Here is a 21,569-nt window from a genome sequence, read left to right as displayed (position 1 = left end):
TTGCAGCAATTGTTGAAAAGGTAACAAAAAAGAATTGAATAGCTCCTTAAAAGTGGTTCACGATCCTTAACGTCCTCCATTCACGATCAAGCTGTAGTACTTGACTTATATCATCGACCTGTCCACGTTCATTTCTCTCGCTTGACAATGTAATGTGTAACTCATATTGTTTTGAATACGTAACATGAATGGAAAGTTCATCAACAAAGTTATTCTTGGATATAACAGTACCAATCCCATCAAATGTAAAATACTCTCAAATCATCGGGTAAAATCGAACTAGACACACATTCTTTAGATCTCAAAATATATGTTTGATGTGGTAAAATCTGTGTATGCACTCAGTATCTTCACATAAAACGTTGTAAAAACACTTCATATCTCTTCAATATGGGACAATTGATTTTTACCGATACTGGATGCTCGGCTCATTAACTTTGAGTTATTTTTAGAAGAAGTGGTGCTCGTAAGATTCCGTACATTCCGATAAAATACGAGAGCTACAATTTCAACCAATCAACAGATGATAAAAGTTCACCTGGGGTCAATTGATCTATGATTTATTCGGTCAAAATTACATTAAAGTAAACAGGAGCTTTACTTAACGATGGAAAATATAAAGTATTTCTTTGGATTGTACTGTTTAATTGTGGTAAGTTTGATCATTATATATTTTATCGATGAAAATTTTAAATATTTCATATAAAAAATAAATGTTATCGTGATAGAAACACAGGTCTGTTTTATTAATCAAACATGAAAAGAGTTTATTATACATTTTGAATCAAGAGAAATTGATGTAGTGTGCTGTTGCAGATTCGGAAGATCCAGGTGTTGGATCCCCTCTTTGTTGGAAAATTTGTTAAATTTGTGTTAACATTGACAAAAAATTACCAATGATAGCCTGTAACCCCTTTCCAAAAGCTTGGGACTCGCTCGGTATGTTATGTATGTTGCATTTTAGTTCCCTTTTTATCATTATTATTTTCTATTATTTACATGCTTCAAGAATTATTATCCGGGTTTCATATCCAAAGAAATTTTAATTTGTGGACATTGAAATGAAAGTACAGAGTACACATATTAATACTTTTAACAAAAACTCAAAAAATAAATTGTGTTTACATACACTTCTGAAAAGGCCATGGGTACATAGTCAGTTGTAGATCAATTTATCATAACACTTCAGAAATTATAGGCAAATACATATATGTACATTATGGTAATTTCACATTTTCAGAAAAAAAATGACTTTGTGTAGAAATATCGTCAATAGAAGGCCTATCAACAGAGTCGCTTGTTTAGGTCTAAACAAAACAGAATGGGTATGTCAGTTCCGAATACAGCAGCAACGGAGTATTATTTAAATTTGTAAAAAAGAAATTGGTTTTAGAAATAGGATTTTATTTTGTTCTATATCATCGTCGATGCATAGTCATACAAAACTTCAAATAAATGATGCCGATTCTTTTACTTGAAAATAACACCAAACGTATGCACTAAAATACTCAATGTACGAAAGGAATAAGGTTATCAAATTCAATAAATGGCCGTTGTACATTGTGATTTATTTAAGGTGTACAACAGAAACTATACTAAAGAGAAAGTCTGCAAAAGAGTTCAGCATCTACAAATCATTGACTTTCGCATTAAGACACTATCTACGATTATTTAATAGCTCACTGTCACTGCATGTGGAAATAGAATTCTCCATTTTATTCTCACCCGATGAGAAACCCAGTTCCTTTCAATGCTGACAAACATTAAAAGAAAATTGCATTTGCGTGCATCTTTGTACTTCTAACGAGAAAAGCAGCCATAATTACCAACTCGTAGAGCTGTTGAAGCATAGCTTAACTAAAATGAAATGTAATAGCGTAGATCAAAGGAAAAATACAAATACATTTTTATGATGCTCTGCAGCCAAACGAAACATTTCCTCTTAATCAATATCGAGTCCATGTTTGATTACGCTAATGTAGACGGTCGGTTGCATGTAGTCTGCTCGTAAAACCAGAAATGATGACTCCATCAAAGGAGCACCACGAACAATCATATTCTATATGATGGGGGAAATTGCGGTGTTGACATTTTGGCGGGAGAAAATCATCATATGCTTTGTTAAAAGCTAATAATGATGTGCTTTCATCAAAGGTTGCAACAGTGGGGATTTTATTTGATGCTTAGTGCATTATAAGAGGACGAAAATCAGCTGGGAATTCATGATGAGTGACATTAAAATGCTGTATAGACCAAAATTTGCTCATTCCTTGCTAATGACCAGTACTCATCTTTTTCATTAATGTTTTGTTCTAATGATATGACTCTACATTTCTTACAATAACGTCAAGATTTGTAACTGATGTGAGAATGACCAAATACACTTTCAGTATAAATCTAGAATTATTCATTTTTGTTGATTGCGTTTCTTCATTCATATCTCTATTCAATCGGTTATATATTTTCCACAATTTTTTAATGGCAACAAGTTTTTTTTCTTTTAGTTGTTAATTTTGCCACTCTGTATATGCTGTTGAACATATGTTCACCTTCGGGCTAAAATGCATTATCTCTGACTTATTAAATTAATTAAGGCTATCAATTTTTATTAATTGGATTTCATTAAATTGGCCCATTTCCTCTATAATTGGATATCGTTGACTTTTGAGAAAGTGCGAAAATTCCGGAGGCTTATGTTTTACAAGTTTGTTATATTAAAATAGCTATTTGACTTGTATTTTTTTATATTCTTATCATTGTTCTGCTGAATTTTCTGTTCCTGTGTTGTGTTCGTCAAAAGCGTCACATTTTGCCCGAGGCGGCAGAGACATAAACATTCGGAGCGTTTGATGTAGCCTTTTAATTTTAAGATAGACCAAAATAAAAATCATATCCGTTTCAGCTTTAGGACAAAAAAGAAAGCACCTAAATCGGTATATCTCTGGTCAATTGCTAATTTTTGTGGATTTTATTGAATTTTTAATACTTTTTCTCTGGACAGGTGCTAAAGTCACTCTGTGATAAGATCGCCCCCAGAGGTGAAAACGATTGTAAGAAGCTGAAGTTCACATCGCTAAAACCAATAACTTCTACCTGATGTATTTGAACTTAAGTAGAAATTAAAAGCGTGTAAATTTTGATATTTTGTCGATTTTTTAATGTCCGGAGAAAGAAAGCATTAAAGTTCATCTAGGTGTAATAAATCTAAGGTTTCCACACCAACGACTTTAAAGTCATTATAAACTTCTTTATTTGTAGCAATACAAACCTAGATCTCAGAATAATTCCTTTAACAAACACGATGTTTTAGTTTATAAACAGGATAATGGAAGAACAAATCTGTATATAAACGTATACATTCCTTTTATAATGCATGCATTTTTTTTCAATGCTCTGTCACTTTTGAAAGCCCTTCTATAATGTACATAATAATTTCAGCATTCAACTGTGCGACTCCATGTACCCCCTCCTTACCATTATTGGGACATCTTGTTTCTAGATGGGAGGGTCATCATTAACAGTAAACTCTGTATTCTGCAATCTTAGCATTTCTTTGTAGCGTTTTTGAAAAGTCTGTTTTTAAGTAAATACTTTAATAATTGGGTTAGTTGATGAGCAACAAAACCAAAAAGAACAAGATTTATCATATCAAACGAACTCTTCCAACTGAAATGGTTAGTGTTCGAAAATGTTTCCGCATTGTTTTACGCATTTGTCTTGTTTATATTTTACAGTGTGTTACTATAGTAGAAACATTGGACTGTCGAAAAAAAGCCTACGATTTTAATGGAAAGCGATGCTGTAGCAAGTGTCCGCCCGGACATGGAATGGCATACGACTGTTCTCATGGCAATGATACACAGTGTACGTCATGTGTTCTTGGGAAAACATATTCGCACTACGAATGGCATACCGATAAATGTAGGAACTGCTCCGAGTGTAAAAAGGATTCACATGTAAAGGTCAAATGCACTTTAACGGAGGATACGGTATGCGAATGTAATATGGATTTTTTCTTCAGCAACATAGAAAAGCAGTGTTTATTGTGTAACTTTTGTCCTATAGGATTCGGAGCTTTTACAAAATGTGATAGATTTCAGAATTCTGTATGCTACAAATGTCCCAACGGAACATACTCGGACGTGAAAAGTGCCATTCAACCCTGTTATCCGTGTACCAAGTGTTCTGAGGGTCAAGCAGAATTCAAACCATGTACACTTACAGAGGACACAATATGTTATGGACGACCTGAAGGTAAAATTAAAATGGAAGGGAAAGAAATAACATGTCTCTTTTTGGAGAGAGGAGGCATGTATTTCTTAATTTAAAAAATAGAAATAAGAGAGCGAGTTAAAACGCCCCGTGCAGGTCCGGGTGTTAAAAGAATAGGCCTGCAGCAGCGCTAAGCTTGTCGTATAAGGCGACTAAATAGTGCTCAGAAACCTAGCCTGGGGCTAGGCGCTCTGCCCACAGAGCAACTGGGATGTGTGCCCCAGGTGGTGGAATGGGGTACCCCTGGCGTATTACATGCTAGGGTTGTCAGGCTGTAATACGGAAAACCTGACCGCAAACCATAGTGGTGCACCGTGTTGGGAAAGATGCCACGTTCCTCGCACGTTAAAGAACCCTGTTGTGGTATTCGATACAAGTAGGAACCTTTGTGCTCCGCCACAGGAGGCTAAATTGCCCGACGTTACCCATCCCCCCTTTTTCCAGTGGCAATCAAAATTTGTCGACCCTATTATCCTTGTGACCCATCCTTTTTTTTTTCATTTCATGTTCATTGTCTGAATATAGCTGAAATATTGCTGCTCGGACGTTAAACCCTAACAAACAAACATAAAACTAAGTTTACAACCAAATTTTGGCTCTGTATTTAGCTTTAAATTGATTTGGCAACGAAATAACCTTTAACCTTTAGCACGCTTTAGAATGCTGCGTTTTGTTTTAATACCCGTGTGTCTCAAAGTTAGTTATTTATAATAATTAGACAGAAGGTGGTTTATGCATGTCAAAACCCACCAAATTCACTTTTACTTTTAAATAGTTACAGACCACATAACCCGGCCTTAGTTTGTCATTGGTTTGTTTCGCATTTGATGTTAAAATATGTAGGAAATGGATACTTTGCACGAATTATCGTTCTTGATTTGGTTGATTTTTAGTGGGAGATGAATGTGTACTTTTCTATAAAAAAAAATGCAGATCTGTTTACAAACAGGAATATCGTTATGTCAAAATATAGTATATGTAGACCCTAAAAGCATCGTATGTTCGGTGGGTTTTTCTACACCATGAATCAGCCCTATCATGATAATGGGGGTTTAAGTGTCCTTGACTACTCTTACGGGTGTCGCATGGACGGAAAAGTGTCTAAAATTTTACATGGATTGGTATTTAATTAAAGTCATTAGACAGTGACAACACTTTTTTTCAGCACCCAACATGTCTCAGCTTAATAATTAATAGAGAAACACGATTTCGGTTTTCAAACAGAATTGATTAAGACTTGTGTACGTAAATACTCATTAAACGTGTGCAGGAATATTGGTCCTCGGCATATACTTTAAATAATTGATCACCAACTTCTTTGAAATTCTCTTTTTTTAATTAGAATCAAATCAAGGCATTATATTTCAACCTTCTTTAATGTTGTTTATAGTTCTGTCAGCCAGGTGCAATAGATCGACACATCATAAAAAGGAATATTTAAAGTGACAAAAAAAATAACATAAACTCTAATTGCAACAAATTTTCCAATAACATCAAATGTTCATTTTTCCTCTTTCGATTTGCCTTAAATAATTACTAACATAAAACCAGGCTCTATATCCTTTATAGAGAAAAATTAAAGGGAATATTTCAAAGAGAAATGAAAAACCTGATGATAAATAATTGTTTGAAATTATTCATAGATATGAACCAAAGGGAATGGAATTACTATGATGCTTCATGCATGTCGATAGAAATTATTCGTGGAAGAAAAGATTCGATGGAACATAATTGGTGTTCCATTTCAATAATGCTCGTTTTACATAATTAGTCAAATGGTTTTGACTTTTTCTTAAAATCGTTAAAAATAACGAGTGATCTTTTTTTCCTCGCTTGAAGTATAATTTACAGTCAAGTGCATCTCATAAAGTACATATGCATTTGAACGAATTATATAATTGATGTTCGGTCATAAAGTAAAACCAGTCTAACTTGACCTCGAATTAAACGGAAGCTCTCCAAACTCATCTTCAAATAAGACGAGCTCCTCCGCATACCTATATCCGCTCCCGAATAACGGTGTATCACTCCGCAATAACGCACAGATTGCTTTGGAAAAATGTATGTACCTTCTGATTGATTGATTGGTTGATAGTTGGGGTTTAACGCCAGAGTAGCAGTATTTCAGCTATATTCAGGCGATGAACATAAAATGGATGATAAAATGAACATGAAATGATGATGATGATGATGAAATGAAAAAAAGGATGGGACACAAGGATAGTAGGGTAGACAAATTGTGATTGCCACAAGAAAAAGGAAGGGATGGGTAGGGTCGGACAATTCAGCCTCCTGTGGCGAAGCGGAAAGGTTCATACTTGTATCGAATACCACAGCAGGGTTCTTTAACGTGCGAGGAACGTGGCATCTTTCCAAACACGGTACACCACTATGGTTTGCAGTCAGGTTTTCCGTATTATAGCCTGATAACCCCAGCATGTAACACTCCAGGGGTACCCCGTTCCACCACCTGGGGCACACAACCCAGTTGCTCTGTGGGCAGAGCACCTAGCCCCCGGCTAGGTTTCTGCGCACTATTTAGTCGCCTTTTACGACAAGTTTAGCGCTGCTACAGGCCTATTCTTGCACCCGGACCTGCCCGGGGTTATGCACCTTCTGCACAGGATATTACGAATAGGTAGGAAATTCGTCTATAAGTAAAACTGCGGATAAACCGAGAATTTGTCTTGACTAAACTCCATGACGAATAGGAAACTGTAAAAACTAAAATCCGAACAAATCGGTCTAAACTAAACCTAAAATGAACATGAAATTACATTTGTATCTAAACTGATAGCCCCTGCCTATACCGAACTCCAGGCTCCAAAGCCACTGCCTATACCGAACTCCAGGCCCTGAATCTCCTGTCTATACCAAACCCCGGGCTCTGAAGCCCCTGCCTATACCGAACTCCGGGCTTTGAAGTCCCTGCCTATACCGAACTCCGGGCCCTGAAGCTCCTGCCTATACCGAACTCCGGGCCCTGAAGTTCCTGTCTATACCAACCTCCAGGCCCTGAAGCCCCTGCCTATACCGAACTCTAGATGAAACTTAAACCTGCCTAGCATGCCTTAGGGTGACGCAGTTCGATAAAAAAGACACATAGATGGTTATACTCCCAGAAAGGCAGATTAATTTGTCATTAGAAAAGTGGTACTATTGATTTTTTTATGAAAATGGTGACTTGTGGACCACCTGTTTACCCCTCATCCCCTTTTCCTTTCGATATGTTCTTCAGATCACCTGATAAATCTTTTAAATCGGATTCAAACGACTTGCAAAACCCTTTTCGTTAATTTCTCTAACCGATTTATTTCCCTACACTTATTTTACGCAGCGTGTAGTCGTATGCTCTCAAGTAGTACTCCAGCTAAGAATCATGCAAATTCTGTAATGTGTGATACATCCCAAAACAATTACACATTTTTATTTTTGTTATTAAGTTGCTTTAAATGTCTATATGATGAAATGTTTAATCATTTATCAAATCTGACTGCTCTTAGGAGATAATTCACATTGAAAATTCAAGGGTTTCTACTGTGTTTCAGTGTCATTTACGGAGTTATCTTCCTTTATTTTGAATTTCACAGTACATTCTATTTAGTTTATACCTCATATGAATAGAGGTTATATGAAAAACCACATATTAATTTCAGTTTACTTTAATGTTTTAAACAAAATATCAAAAATTAAAATATGTAGGCTTTCCAAACCATGAACTCATATTTTGCATGATTCTTAGCTTGAATAGTGCATGTACTTAAATGCGACAACTGCTATGTAGATGTTCAATCACTCCAAGTATATAGCTTGGAAAAGGGTATTTTCTTCAAAAATTATCTTGAGGTAACCATCTGTTGCTTGTTTATTAATAATCATAAAATAATTTGATGCTCTATGATGCCAGGATGTGCTGAGGAATTTTGTATCTTTGAGTCTCTATTTATCTTAACTTGATCATAGCTTTAACACGACTACTGAAAGAATCGCAATCCCTTTATACATCAAAAGCATTCTAAGTCTTAAACATATGTAAACGAAATCTCGTGTGGAGTTCATTTTGAGTTGGAATGAAGTTAGCGCCAAAAAAGGGGGAGCGTTTTAAAGTTGATCAACAATATCTTGTCTTTAAATCAAGTCACGCTCTCTTTTCAACTTTGCATCTGTTAATTCGAGCCACTGTACGTCTTTTCATACGCGTCGTCAAAACTGTAAACAAGTCAGACGCATGGAATTAATTTCTATGAACGAGGAAGGAGCTCATTGCGTTGTTTTGAAAGTGAATGCTGTATATTAATGTACATAATTATTTAAACGTCCTGTCATTAGTAAAGTGTTTTTTTTTTTTTTTTTGATTATTCGATGGCATCAAAATTTACAAGTTTGGACAAAACGTGAAGATATCGTATAGAGATGGTCTACGTACACAACGTAGACGGTTGTATGTGGTTTGAATGTAAAAAAAGTTTACGGAATGTAGTGTGTTTCAATTCTAGCTTGTAACACCGTTTATCTTGAATTATCTGAACCTTTCTATAGCCTTCAAATGGTAGTTGCTGTTATTTATTTATGATATTTTAATTTTTTTCACTAAAAGTGGCATGTGCATTGTAGAAGAGAAAACTTTCGCCGTAATTACTAAAATTCAATTGAAATCGTATTAGGGTTACACATTACTATTTACAGCTGACGGGACACATTGAATTCTCATGCCTTTTATTGCACCACTTTAAAAGTTTAATTTTTAAACCAAGATAAAAGAATGTAATAGATTCTTCACCTCCGTTTTCACGCTAAGATATGTGTTTCATAGTGTGCTCAAAACTATTTAGAAATTTCTATAAAAGGCGTGTTTCTAATATGGATGTAACTTTCATATCGAATTGGCTTTACATAAAAAAATTGTCATAAATGTATTACCCTTGTAGAAAATTGCCAATACCAGAAATGGTATGTCTAATTTTGAATAAGAAATATTTTTCTGCCAATAAGCTTCCTGTAGAGTTAACATTACCTTATAAAGGAAAAGGCTCCACGGTGTCGGCGTTTTACTGGATTAACACAGTCTATAAAAGGATAAAATAACAGTTTCACCAGCTGTTTTGTAGAAACTAGAACATATTTATAGGTTATTGAAGAAATAGTTCGTAGAACTAAATTATAATCATATAGGAATATCACCGAACACGCGAACTAGACACTGTCAAAGTGCTGGCAGGCCCTACTTCCTAAACCATACACTATAACGACAAGGTAGGCCAACCTGATTACCAATACGCTATAACGACGAAGTAGGCCCACCTATCGAAATCTACCACTTTTACGACAAGGCAGGCCCTACTTCCTAAACCACACACTATCACCACCAGTCTTTCCTTCATAAACCATACACTATCACGACAAGGTAGGCCTACCTTCCTCCCTTCCTAAACCATACATTAGAACGACAAGGTAGGCCAAACTGATTACCAATACACTATAACGACAAGGTGGGCCCACTTGATTACCAATACACTATAAAGACAAGGTAGGCCCACCTTCCGAAATAAAACACTATCACAACAAGGCGGGTCCTACTTCATAAACCATACACTATTACCAAAAGGTAGGCCCAACTGATTACCAATACACTATAATGACAAGGTAGACCAAACTGATTACCAATACATTTTCACCACAAGGTAGGTCCACTTGATTACCAATACACTATAACGACAAGGTAGGCCCACTTTCCGAAATCAAACACTATCACAACAAGGCAGGCCCTACTTCTTAAACCACACACTATCACGTGAAGTCCACCCTTCATAAACTATACACTATCTCGACAAGGTAGATCTACCTTCCTCCCTTACTAAATCATACTCTCTCACGAAAAGGTAGGCCTACCTGCCTAAACTGCATACACTATCACGACAAGATATGCCTACCTGCCTAAACCATACACTTTCACCACAAGGCAGGTCCACCTGCTTTGCCAGTACACCATCACAACAAGGTGGACCCGACAACGGTAGTCCCACCTTCCTTAATCATACATTATGAGGTAACCATGACCTTACTCTCCTTTGCAAGGTCACTTAATACAGGACTGACTATATACACTATCCATCACGATAAGATACACAAGTCATTGTCACGGCGTTGGTGGATCTATCATACTAGGGTATACTTGATATTATCACGGTGTTGTGAGCCATCCGCTACTTTGAACTTCTCACACCCTGTCATCTCCCTGCGATCATGCATATGGTTTACTCAACTGCCATAGCAACAACCTTGTTACAAGTCATAAATTGTCTCTTAATTACTCCGACAAACATATCTATTTGTGTTTTCAACATAAATATTGGAAATTTGGAAAATATTTAATTGCGTTACATAGAAAGCAAAAAACGTAAATAAAAATAAAACGCGTATCAGTTTAGCAAAATAATCTACTAAAACCTGTATGTTGATTTTTGTCTCTTTGATGTCTCTGTAAATTACCATTTAATAGAATCGGTAATGTTATTTTTTATCGAGGTTGCAACATTTATTGGCACTGGTTGTATAATTAAAAGAATGTGATTAATAAAACCATGAATCCTTTGATCTCAGAATAATTATATGGCTAGGGATGCATGTTAATTTATATTTTATCGAAGTGTGAAGTTTACAATCCATCCGTCTGCAGGTAAATTAAAAAGTTCAAAAACAAGCCTTTGAAGTTAAAATTCAGTCACAACTGTTATACGATATACATGTCTAATATATAGATTTTGAATAATACATTTGCAAAACAATAAATATGTGTGAAATTTAACGGTTTATGGTGCATTTTATTGCTATTATATAAGTTTCAGTGTTAAAGCTATCAAGAAATAACAGGATTCTGAAAACTGATCGTTTTAGCGTGACAAGGAGGCGGATGCTCACTATGTAGGACGACGGTGGGCCCTCGGATTTAATTACGACTCACGCAAGACAGGCGCCCATTGTGTGCGCTCTTGTCGCGAAAGTGATACAGTTGTATAAGCGCCGAGATAAGGGTTAACATAACCATACTCTCCCTTATCAAATGATTACAACGGTCGGTGATGGCCAACTCCTCTCTTAGCGCCATAACAAAATAAACATTTATACTGACCAACATGTCTATTTCCACTTCCTTTTGAATACAAAAGTAAACGAAATTAATGATGATTCAGTGCGCACTGGTGGATCGCCCCCCACCCCCACCTCCCCCCCCCCCCAAAAAAAAAAAAAAATATTGAAAAATTGTGTGTGTTAAATCATGAAAAACAGTCATTTCGTGATCTGCATCGGTGATCCTGTCACGAAATTCTTTTTGGCCCCCATCTTACCTGAAACTCTGGATCTGCCACTGGTGTGAGACTCGTAATAGTAGTCAAGGACGTTAATAAACCCTTTAGAGAAAACAACATACTATTATAAAATGTCTGTATCTATTTCACATTAGGCAATTGACGCAGAGAGTGAAAAACAAACACATTTCAAGTCAATAAAAATAATAAAAATATATGCACACACGAATGAAAAAACGAAATGAAATAAGGTTCTCAGATTCGACAAGGATTAAGACAGATGGGATGGATGCTTCCAAGAGTTACTTGGAAATTAATTTATTCATCAAGTTCAACAAAGTTTCAAAAGTAACGATAGCATTTTTGTTGACAATAGGTTCGAAAATTTGAATGTATTCCAATGATTTAGAAAAGATTTTGGTAAAGCATTTTGTGGGTTTTCTTTCGAGAAAGAGGGCATTTAAGAAGATACAGATATTGAACATACGCAAACGGTCTCCTTGGTGCACTGAGGACCCAATACGAAACACTGTGGGCATACTATCCTTAATGATTGCAACAAAAGGGTATTTAAGGTTGGAGAATACAAGACGGCAAACAACCCGATTTGTCTGATTATATACACAGTTTATAGATCTTAGTGATATACTTCAAAATCCGATTTTTACAGATTTTTTTTGGGCCAAAATTGTTTAAAAAAGTAGAATAACGGGAAATTAACAAAGATATTTAGGGAAAACGTCGAGTTTTGACATTATCGTTTTCAATTCGCCTCATTCTATTTCAAATATATATATATATATATATATCTATATATATATATATATATATATATATATATATATATATATATATATATATATATATATATATATATATATATATGTTTTCCAGATCAGTACCAATAACTTACTGTTTTTTTTTCTTAAGAAATTGTGAATGTTTTGGCATTAAGAAAGTGGCAACATTCGTGTATACTAATACTTGTTAAAAAAGTCACAACATTCGTATACACTATTATCTTTTAAGAAAATGACAACATTCGTGTACACTAATAAATATCTATCAAGAAAGTGACAACAATTGTATATACTAGTCTAATATCTGTTATGAAAGTAACAACATTCGTGTACAATATTATCTGTTAAGAAAGTGACAACATTTGTGGACAGTAAAATCTATTAAGTAAGTTACACCATTCGTATATACTAATCTAATATCGGTTAAGAAAGTGACAACATTCATATACACTAATATCTATTAAAAAGTGACAACATTCGTGTACACTAATATCTGTTAAGAAAGTGACAACATTCGTATACACTATTATATATTAAGTAGGTGACAACATTCGTATACACTAATATCTGTTAATCTGGTAAGAAAGTGACAACATTCGTGTACAGTAAATTCTATTAAGAATGTGACAACATTCGTTTACAGTAAAATCTGTTAAGTAAGTGACAACATTCGTGTACACTAATATCTGTTGATCCGGTAAGAAAGTGACAACATTCGTATACACTACTATCCATTAAGAAAGGGACAACATTCGTATACACATTATATTTGTTACGAAATTGACAACACTTGCATACACTAGTCTAATATCCATTAAAAAAGTGACCGCATTCGTATACACTAATATCTTTTTTCAGACAGTTGATTGGTTTACACAAGGTAAACAATGACAGATGGTGCAACTCGGTTATTTTAGACAGGTTTTGGTATATACAGATTCTCAGTTTCACAAAAGGGTTTATTTTTGTATTTCTTGTGAAAAAGTTAGAGTTGGCATAGCGAAATTAAACTAGTAATCATTGAAGCCCATTTTTAGCTCATCTAGCCGTAGACCATGTGAGCTATTGCCATCACTTGGCGTCCGTCGTCGTCGTCGTTAATAATTTCTTCAAATATCTCCTGATCTGAAACTACTGAATAGATTTGCATGAAACTTATACTGACTGTTCCTTGGAGTATCCTGCACAAAATGACCGTTTGGATTTTTGATCGTAAATAAAATCTGGACGCTGTTACTAAAAATAGAACTTAGTGGTCGTACAGAAGTTTTTTGCATATATCTCCAAAACTGTTAGGCTTGGTCAAATTCTCACGTGGATAAAAGTATTCATCATGATAAGATCTATCTGTGGTCAAATTTTGGTGAAAATCTGTTGACCCATGTTGGAGTTATTGCCCTTTTGAACGTTTTTGCTGTTTTTGATGTTATTACTTTCAAAAATCTTCTTCTCGAAAACTACTGTATAGAATTCAATGAAAGTTAGTATTTTTTTGTTTTTAGGGTATCCTTAATAAAGTGACCGTTTGGATTTTTGATCGGTTAAAAAACATGGCCATCGTTATTAAAAATAGAATATAGGGGTCAGACAGCAGATTTTTGCATATATCTCCAAAACCGTTAGGTTTAGCCAAGTTCTGACATGGGTAAAAGTATTCAGCCTGATGAGATCTATTTGTGGTCAAATTTTGGTGAATATTTGTTGTCCCATGTTGAGTTATTGACATTTTTGAACGTTTTTTTTTAAGTTTTTGGTGTTATTACTTTCAGAAATCTTCTCCTAAAAATACAGAATCAATGAAAGTTGGTATTTTTTTTCTTAGGGTATCCTTAACAAAATGACCGTTTGGATTTTTGATCGGTTAAAAAACATTGCCGCCTTTACTAAAAATAGAACTTAGTGGTCGTACAGTCGCTTTTTGCATATATCTTCAAAACCGTTAGGCTTGGTCAATATCTTTCAATTGCTGAAATATCCTTATTACAAGGTCTACCAAAGTCTCCAGGGATCAAAGTTGTCAGACGACTCCATGTAAGGGTTATTGCCCTTGAGAGGTGAAAAATGACTTTTTTTTAGTTTTCAGCCTATATCTTGAAAACTATGATAGATAGAATGAAACTTTCTATTGCTGAAATGATTCCTTTTATAAGGCCTACAAAAGTTTCCAGGGATCGAAGTTGTCAGACGACTCCATATAAGAGTTTTTGCCATTGAAAAGCAAACAATTACGATTATTGCAGTTTTCAGTCAATATCTTGAAAACTGTAATAGATAGAATGAAACTTACGATTGATGAAATGATCCTCATGATATGCCCTACCAAAGTCTTAATGGAGTCATAATTGTTGAACAACTTCTTGTGAGAGTTATTGCCCTTGAAAGGCAAAAAATTAACCAGGTGAACGATTCAGGCTCATAGGAGCCTCTTGTATTATGACATGTAAGATAGAAAACGGTTAATGAACAAGGAGCTTGTAAAACAGCCAAATATTTCATGTTTAGAGAAATAATGTCACTGAAAGATAAAAAAAAAATGTTTGATTAAAATGATAAACGGTAGACTTTAATATTGTAATATGTGTAATGTGCTTCATCCTCCCATAGTCAGGGTTTTGAGTTCACCTTCGCTCCTTCAAGGTCTCAAAACCCTGACTTGGGAGGATGAACATGCTTGTGAAAAGTTATATCATACATTTAGATTAAAATATACGTTTTGTATATGCATTGCAGTTGTATGTTAACACTATATCACACCTCTATACCTATATCGCATAATCTCTATCACATCTCCAACCGTATATCGCATACATGAGGTATCAACCCTCGACCTATATCACCCCTCGGGCCGGTGACCCTTGGATGATATAGGAGTCTCGGATTGATACCCAGTGTGATACAGATTTTGACATGTAATAATCAGTATGTATATAGCCTGTATTGTCTGTATTCAATGTGTCTTTCAAGATTCAGTTTATGAGAATAAAGATCGTTGCTGGTAACAATAATTCATCTTAACATTGTTTCTTCAGAAGTCACTCCACGGCCGACAAGAGAAAAGAAAAAGAAAGATTTTGACGTCATCCCAGTCTACTGCGCCATTTTAGGAGCAGTTATTCTAGGGTTGCTTGGTTATGTAATATTCAAACAGTATACCCGGCTTAAGAATAGGAAGATCCACAAAGGTCACGGTCCCCATGACGACGTAGAATATTCCAAGGCTTCTGGAGGCGACAGTGGGGTTTTCGTAGAAAATGACTTTTGCAAGCAATGTAAGTTTTACCCAATTTTTTAATACAAGTCATACGTTTTACCCAATCTTTTGATACATGTTTTACTTTTTTTAGACATTAGTAAACGAGTCAATATATTACTGTGAGAAGACTCAGATCAGTTACTTCGAAACCATTTCAAAAACTCGAGAGGGATAAAAAAAAAAGAAAGATCTTTAACAAATTGACATTTTAATAGAAAAGGACTACTTGATACACAAAATTAACATTTTCCAGAAAAAAACGCAAGCATTTTAGTTCGACCATTCCGATCCATATCTAAAACACTGAAATATGCACAGAAAATGTTAAGTCATGCCAATACAGTCGATTCTGTAATTAAAGAAGGTTTTGTTACGATTCATGTTGGTCCAACCATATGAATAGCCTGAGATTGGAATTTTTCTATCAAATGTTAACCAAAAAATATTCTACGGGCTGCACTACAGCCCCCCCCCTTTTTCCAAGAAAAGAAAAAAAGACCACTGTCAAATACACTTCGTTCAAATCTGAAAACTCTGTTCAAAGTATAAATAGAAAAGTACTCTCATTCAAAAATAAAATAAACATTCGAATCGAATTTAAATAAAACATTAAAAGACTTCAATTAAATTTGCATCTTTAAATGACAAAAAAGAGGAGTCGTAAGCGGCGTTAATCGGCTATTTATTGTACACGTTGATATCACGAGTTTGACCTCGGACAAAAGTATGAAGGTCAAATATTGCACTTGAGAAAATAATAGGAAATCCGCAAAAAACGATTAAATTCCCGATGTTAAACAACTTCAAAGTATTGTAACCTTATGCAATTGCAACAGATGGTCCACGATTTAGCTTTGAAGTGAAAAGTCAACGCGTCTACACTTTTGTCAAGATAATAATTATATAACTTGGCCAGGCTTGGGGTGGTGAAATAATTTTACGCAATTGCATTTTAATTGCGATATTATTTGTCAATATAGCAATTTTCCCAAACTGCCTGTCGTAAATTATGGAGACAACTTTGTTCAATGATTGAAGCATGCCAATACCAAAATCTTTATATTTTACACCAATAAATATTGGCAAAAAATAGCGACGCGTGAACAAAGGGACAATATAATTACACCAAATCCCAATACACGGCCTAAACGCAAAAAAAAACAGGAAACAATGACGATCTATATACATGTACATACATAGTGCTGCGAACCAAATAGACTGAAGTCAAGAAAATCAAGACGTAGCACAGAGGTTTAATCCTGGTTTGCCCACTTTTAATTAACCCAATAATAAATCAGTTGTACAAACAAAAAAAAGACAAAGGGTTCACTGACCATGAATTTGTATAGTCCGTTTCAAAATAGGTGTCATACGTGTACATGTATGTTTCTATGTGTGTCATACATGTACATGTATGTTTCTATGTGTGTCATACATGTACATGTATGTTCCTATGTATATTTGAAGCAATAGTTGCTTTTTTTTAATGTGCAAAAATGTAGAAAAAAAAGGAAAAGAAGTTCATATCTTAATATAATATTTTACAAAATACTACCAGACAGTCTATACTTAAGAAATGTTTTTATTTCATCTTTTTACATATCGTCCAAATGTTCTGGTAGATGTGGCCAATTTAAAAGTACAAATAATAAGTAAAAAACTAAATGGCTTATATGACAATTGAAAAAAAAATCATATTAAGAAAACATTTTTTTTAGTTGAAAATTAAACTTTCAACTTATCAGACATTAATATGCAAACATAATATAAAAATATTTAATTTCAATATTACATGATATAAAAGGTATGATGAAGTACAATTTTTTTTAAAGTTTCAATTGATATTTTCACTGAAAACTCCGCTACATGTACAACGTGAGTTTATTTCCCGCGACTTTTTTCTGTAACTTTTTATATAATTATACGTCACTTTTTTGTTTTACTTTTTTGTATGACTTCTTCCTTAACATGTGTACAACTGTTGCTGATATATGAAAATGGATTACCTGCTCTGAACTTCGATCTTAGTTTTTGAATGCTAAAATAATGATGCATGCGTCCTGTGATTGCCGTTTCACAACTATCCAAGGAGACATTTTATTTGACCTTATTGTATAAATCTGTATGTTTAACTAAGTTATTTTGACTCGAAGTTGTTATATTTAATTCTTCCTGCTAGGAGAATTTTTATGAGTGTTGATGATTTTGATTTAACCTTGCGTTATACGCATGTCATACGCGCTGTAGCCGAATAAAATTGAATGCTGAGAAACGTTTAGGTTACATCGACTGCTTGCTTTAAATGTTGTCAGCTAGACATGGTACCATACTTTTTATTTTTTCTCTTGATGCTCAGTACTATATAGTAACATAGTGCATATATAATGCATATTTTTATTATACTTTCCTATTATTTATTTATTCATTCATATTTGTATTATTTACACATAATGCATTTTGTGTACTATTTGTACATGTGTTTGTAGCCTCTATCCAGGGAGATGCATATTCCAATTAATTAAGTAGTTGAACATAGTATTCTTTATCAGATTTTACAGGTAAAATATAGGTAAAAATTATACCTACATTTCAGAAACAAACTGTAATTGTTAAAACAACGCAACCCACTATGTTTATTTAAACCATTAATTAAAAGTGGGCAAACCAGGATGACACCAGCACAGAAACTAAAACACTAACAACATGAACTCCCACAAAAGAACTGAAGTAATATCAGGTGCTCAGGAAGGGTAAGCATGTTTCGCTCAACCAGCGGCACCCGTTATATTGAAAGTGAGTTTTATCCGGTTATATTATAGCAACAATAATGCAGCCCCCCAATACGAGTCACAAATTGGTCTGATATAAAACAATTCACATTTTGGCGATATCACTTAATTTCACATTTTTTGTTCATGATTTCAAGTAAAAATGGGCTTTTGACGTTTCAATTTTGAAATCAATCGCGATGTGTATGTTTTTTGCAGGCGGGGAATTCGTGTCGTGCCGATACATATAGTTTTTTTCAAAACTTTCCTCTTTCGTCTACTGGTACTCGAGTTTTTATTAGCAACTCGGCGGGTGTTTCTAGAAATTTAAAGCAGATAACGCTTACCCTACCGGTGCACCTGATCCATGCTCCCAGCTATTAGTTGAGTCCGAGTTGCTCATTTACTTCTGTTACTTTGTATGTATTATTTAGTCATTTTATGTTCTTTGTTGTGTTTGTCTGTTTTCCATATCTGGTCTTTGTCCCTGGATTACATTATTTTGATTTGCCGCTAGAATCTTGGTTCCCCTTGTTAAATTTTTGCACAAAATTAATACAAAAAATTGCCAGCAAAAGAGGTTTCAAACTACGCAACCTTCCCTAATTTAGGCAACGTTTTAAGTCACTGAAAAGAGTTCTTTGGGTTTTTTTCCCAGAAAAATATCTGTCGAGCCAGATCAGATTTAAAGTCTATAAACTTTAGTCACAATTATGACGTTGATCTTCGCGCCATGAATTTGTAGGTCACAATTTTAAACGACTCCATAGAAATATTTCTTGTACAACATACTTATTTATATCAGTAGCGGATCCTGGTGGTCCTCCTTCCCCAATCCCTTTTGTTGGAAATTTTCTTTATTTCGTCCAAATAAAATTTTGGTAAAAATAATCATGTTTAAATCTATAACGCCTTTTTCTAAATCTTTGAATCTTTTCCTCCTCATTAAAGCGATAGTCAATATCAGGGAGTGTTGACCTTACAGGGTCGGGAGTCACATGTCCTCGTGATCTTGGGACCCCAAAAAATCACCCTTAACAAAATTAATTTCTCATAAGAATCGTTAGAATCTTCTATGCAAAGAAAAATCCATTCACATGTGGTCCCTTTACGATATAAGTTAAGGCAAAGGACCCTGGCATCATGATAATGAGAATTTTGGTATATTGTGGAAAGAGTAATTGTAAAGAGTGTGCTCTAATGATAAATCTTGGCTTTGTAGATAACCAGTTAAGTAGAGTTAAAGATTTGCCAACGAAGAAGAAAAAGGAAATAGAAAAGACCTTATCGATGTCAAATGAAAACGAAAAAACATCTTGGAAACAATTGGCAAAGGAATTAGGTATGTATCTTAAACTCACTTGCAAAGGAATTTGGTATGTATCCCTTAACTCCTTGGTAAAGGAATTAGGTATATATCATTAAACTCCTTGGCAAAGGATTTAGGTATGTATCCTTAAACTACTTGGCAAAGGAATTAGGTATGTATCCTTAAACTCTTTGGCAAAGGAATTAGGTATGTGTCCTTGAACTCTTTGGCATAGGAATTAGGTATGTAGCCTTAAACTCAATGGCAAAGGAATTAGGTATGTAGCCTTAAATCATTGGTAAAGGAATTAGGTATGCATCCTTAAACTCATTTGCAAAGGAATTAGGTATGTATCCGTAAAGTCCTTGGCAAAGGAATTAGGTATGTATCCTTAAACTCTTTGGCATAGGAATTAGGTATGTAGCCTTAAACTCATTGGCAAAGGAATTATGTATCTTTAAACTCATTTTTCGCCCAGCTATTGTCATCACTTGGCGTCCGTCGTCGTCGTCGTTATTAACAATATTTTTCAGAACTCTTCTCCTCTGACAATACTTGACCAATTGGAACCAAACATGGTATGAATGTTCCTTAAATTCTTTCTTTTTTTTTGCTGAATGTACGAACGTTGTAATACTGATTCAAATCTTGATGTCATTGTTTTATTCATTAGCTTTAAAAGAAAACATTTATTTAAAAGTTTAGTGGTAGTATTGCATATTTCCCCAGAAAAAGTGCGAATAAGTCAGTTTTTACCTCCCTCCGATCGAAAGGCCTCATATCCTCATATTTGAAGTCATGTTTTGTGAATGTACAATGTCATCACTATTTTGTTTTGTTTGGGGTTTTTTTGTTTTGTTTTTTTTTTTTTTTTTTTTGGGGGGGGGGGGGGTAAAGCCTGTACACGGCACATTATTCGTTGTTCAAGAGTAACTTTACCGTCAATTTATTCTCCTTTACATAATTATCGAGTTTGCCGTCACGATCTGCGCTGTAGTGAAACATTTTCATTGAAGATGACATATGTAGTTTTACCTATATGTAATGTATAGTTTAAAACAAAATACGAAAAAAAAATAACATTTAATATGACAGTTCAGGTAAATACTGGGTTATCATTCTTAGGCTGTTTTCTTGATATTTTAAATAAATGAGCAAAGAGGGATAACTCTAATTAAAAACAATGTACGCGCGTTTATGTCATAAACATTTTTTCTTTCTTCTAGGTTACCATGACAACAAAATAGACCAGTTTGAATCAAGTTCAGCGGAAGTAATCAATCAAATACACAGTCTTTTACTTCATTGGTCGAAATTTAAACATTCAACAGTTGGCGTGTTAATCAAAGCCCTGAAAAATATAAATAGATATGACATTGTCATAATATTACAAACAGACATTACTGAAATTAAACATGGCAGCCGAGTACAACATATCGTGTAGCTAGATATTTTACACGTTCTTTCAATCACAGTACAGATCTTTATATTTTGTTTATATTGTTAATTTATATTTATTAAATTTCTTTATGTCTTTTCTTATGGAATTTTTTAAATACTGTTCTTAGTTTTTTCTGTGCCTAAAACAGTACACTCGATAAACAAGCATTATACTGCAAACTCGGAACTTATTTATTAGAAAACTGCCACTGGCAATATTACATAACAATAATTGAAACTCACATTCTACTATTAGAATAACAAATTTTCGCTTTCCTTCACAATCACAACCCTAGCATGAATTGATAAATAGTGCTTAATCGCAACTAGTAATTCGCTCAATATTAGGAAAAGAGCGTCAAAATCCGGTCAGATTCTTCCGCCTTGTGCCTCCGAGGTTTTTCTTTTGTGTAACGAAAA

At 34.5% G+C, this 21,569-nt stretch overlaps 1 protein-coding gene across 1 annotated transcript; it reads left to right on the top strand.

Annotated features, from left to right (window-relative positions):
• The first annotated feature begins 546 nt into the window (after window positions 1-546).
• Window positions 547-21,251, top strand: LOC148599367 (tumor necrosis factor receptor superfamily member 16-like). Its single transcript, XM_088558609.1, has 5 exons — window positions 547-652; window positions 3,735-4,254; window positions 15,409-15,648; window positions 19,623-19,742; window positions 20,936-21,251. Exons 1-5 carry the CDS (start codon window positions 608-610, stop codon window positions 21,151-21,153), a joined length of 1,143 nt encoding a protein of 380 aa, XP_088414735.1. The 5' UTR covers window positions 547-607; the 3' UTR covers window positions 21,154-21,251.
• The last annotated feature ends 318 nt before the right edge of the window (window positions 21,252-21,569 follow it).

The sequence above is a fragment of the Perna viridis genome, chromosome 13, assembly GCF_037379345.1.
Source record: "Perna viridis isolate PV_CMFRI_1.1 ecotype Kerala chromosome 13, ASM3737934v1, whole genome shotgun sequence".
In the NCBI taxonomy this organism is placed as follows: Eukaryota; Metazoa; Mollusca; class Bivalvia; order Mytilida; family Mytilidae; genus Perna; species Perna viridis.
The sequence above is the reverse complement of the archived record's forward strand: the minus strand, read 5'-3'. Positions and strand labels throughout refer to the sequence as shown.

What these genes read in the sequence shown, in the direction of transcription:
- LOC148599367 (XM_088558609.1), top strand. Translation starts at nt 608, where the DNA reads ATGGAAAATATAAAGTATTTCTTTGGATTGTACTGTTTAATTGTG. An exon ending in GATTGTACTGTTTAATTGTG is followed by an intron (nt 653 to 3,734) that starts GTAAGTTTGATC and finishes TATATTTTACAG; the next exon opens with TGTGTTACTATAGTAGAAAC. An exon ending in AAATGACTTTTGCAAGCAAT is followed by an intron (nt 15,649 to 19,622) that starts GTAAGTTTTACC and finishes TTGGCTTTGTAG; the next exon opens with ATAACCAGTTAAGTAGAGTT.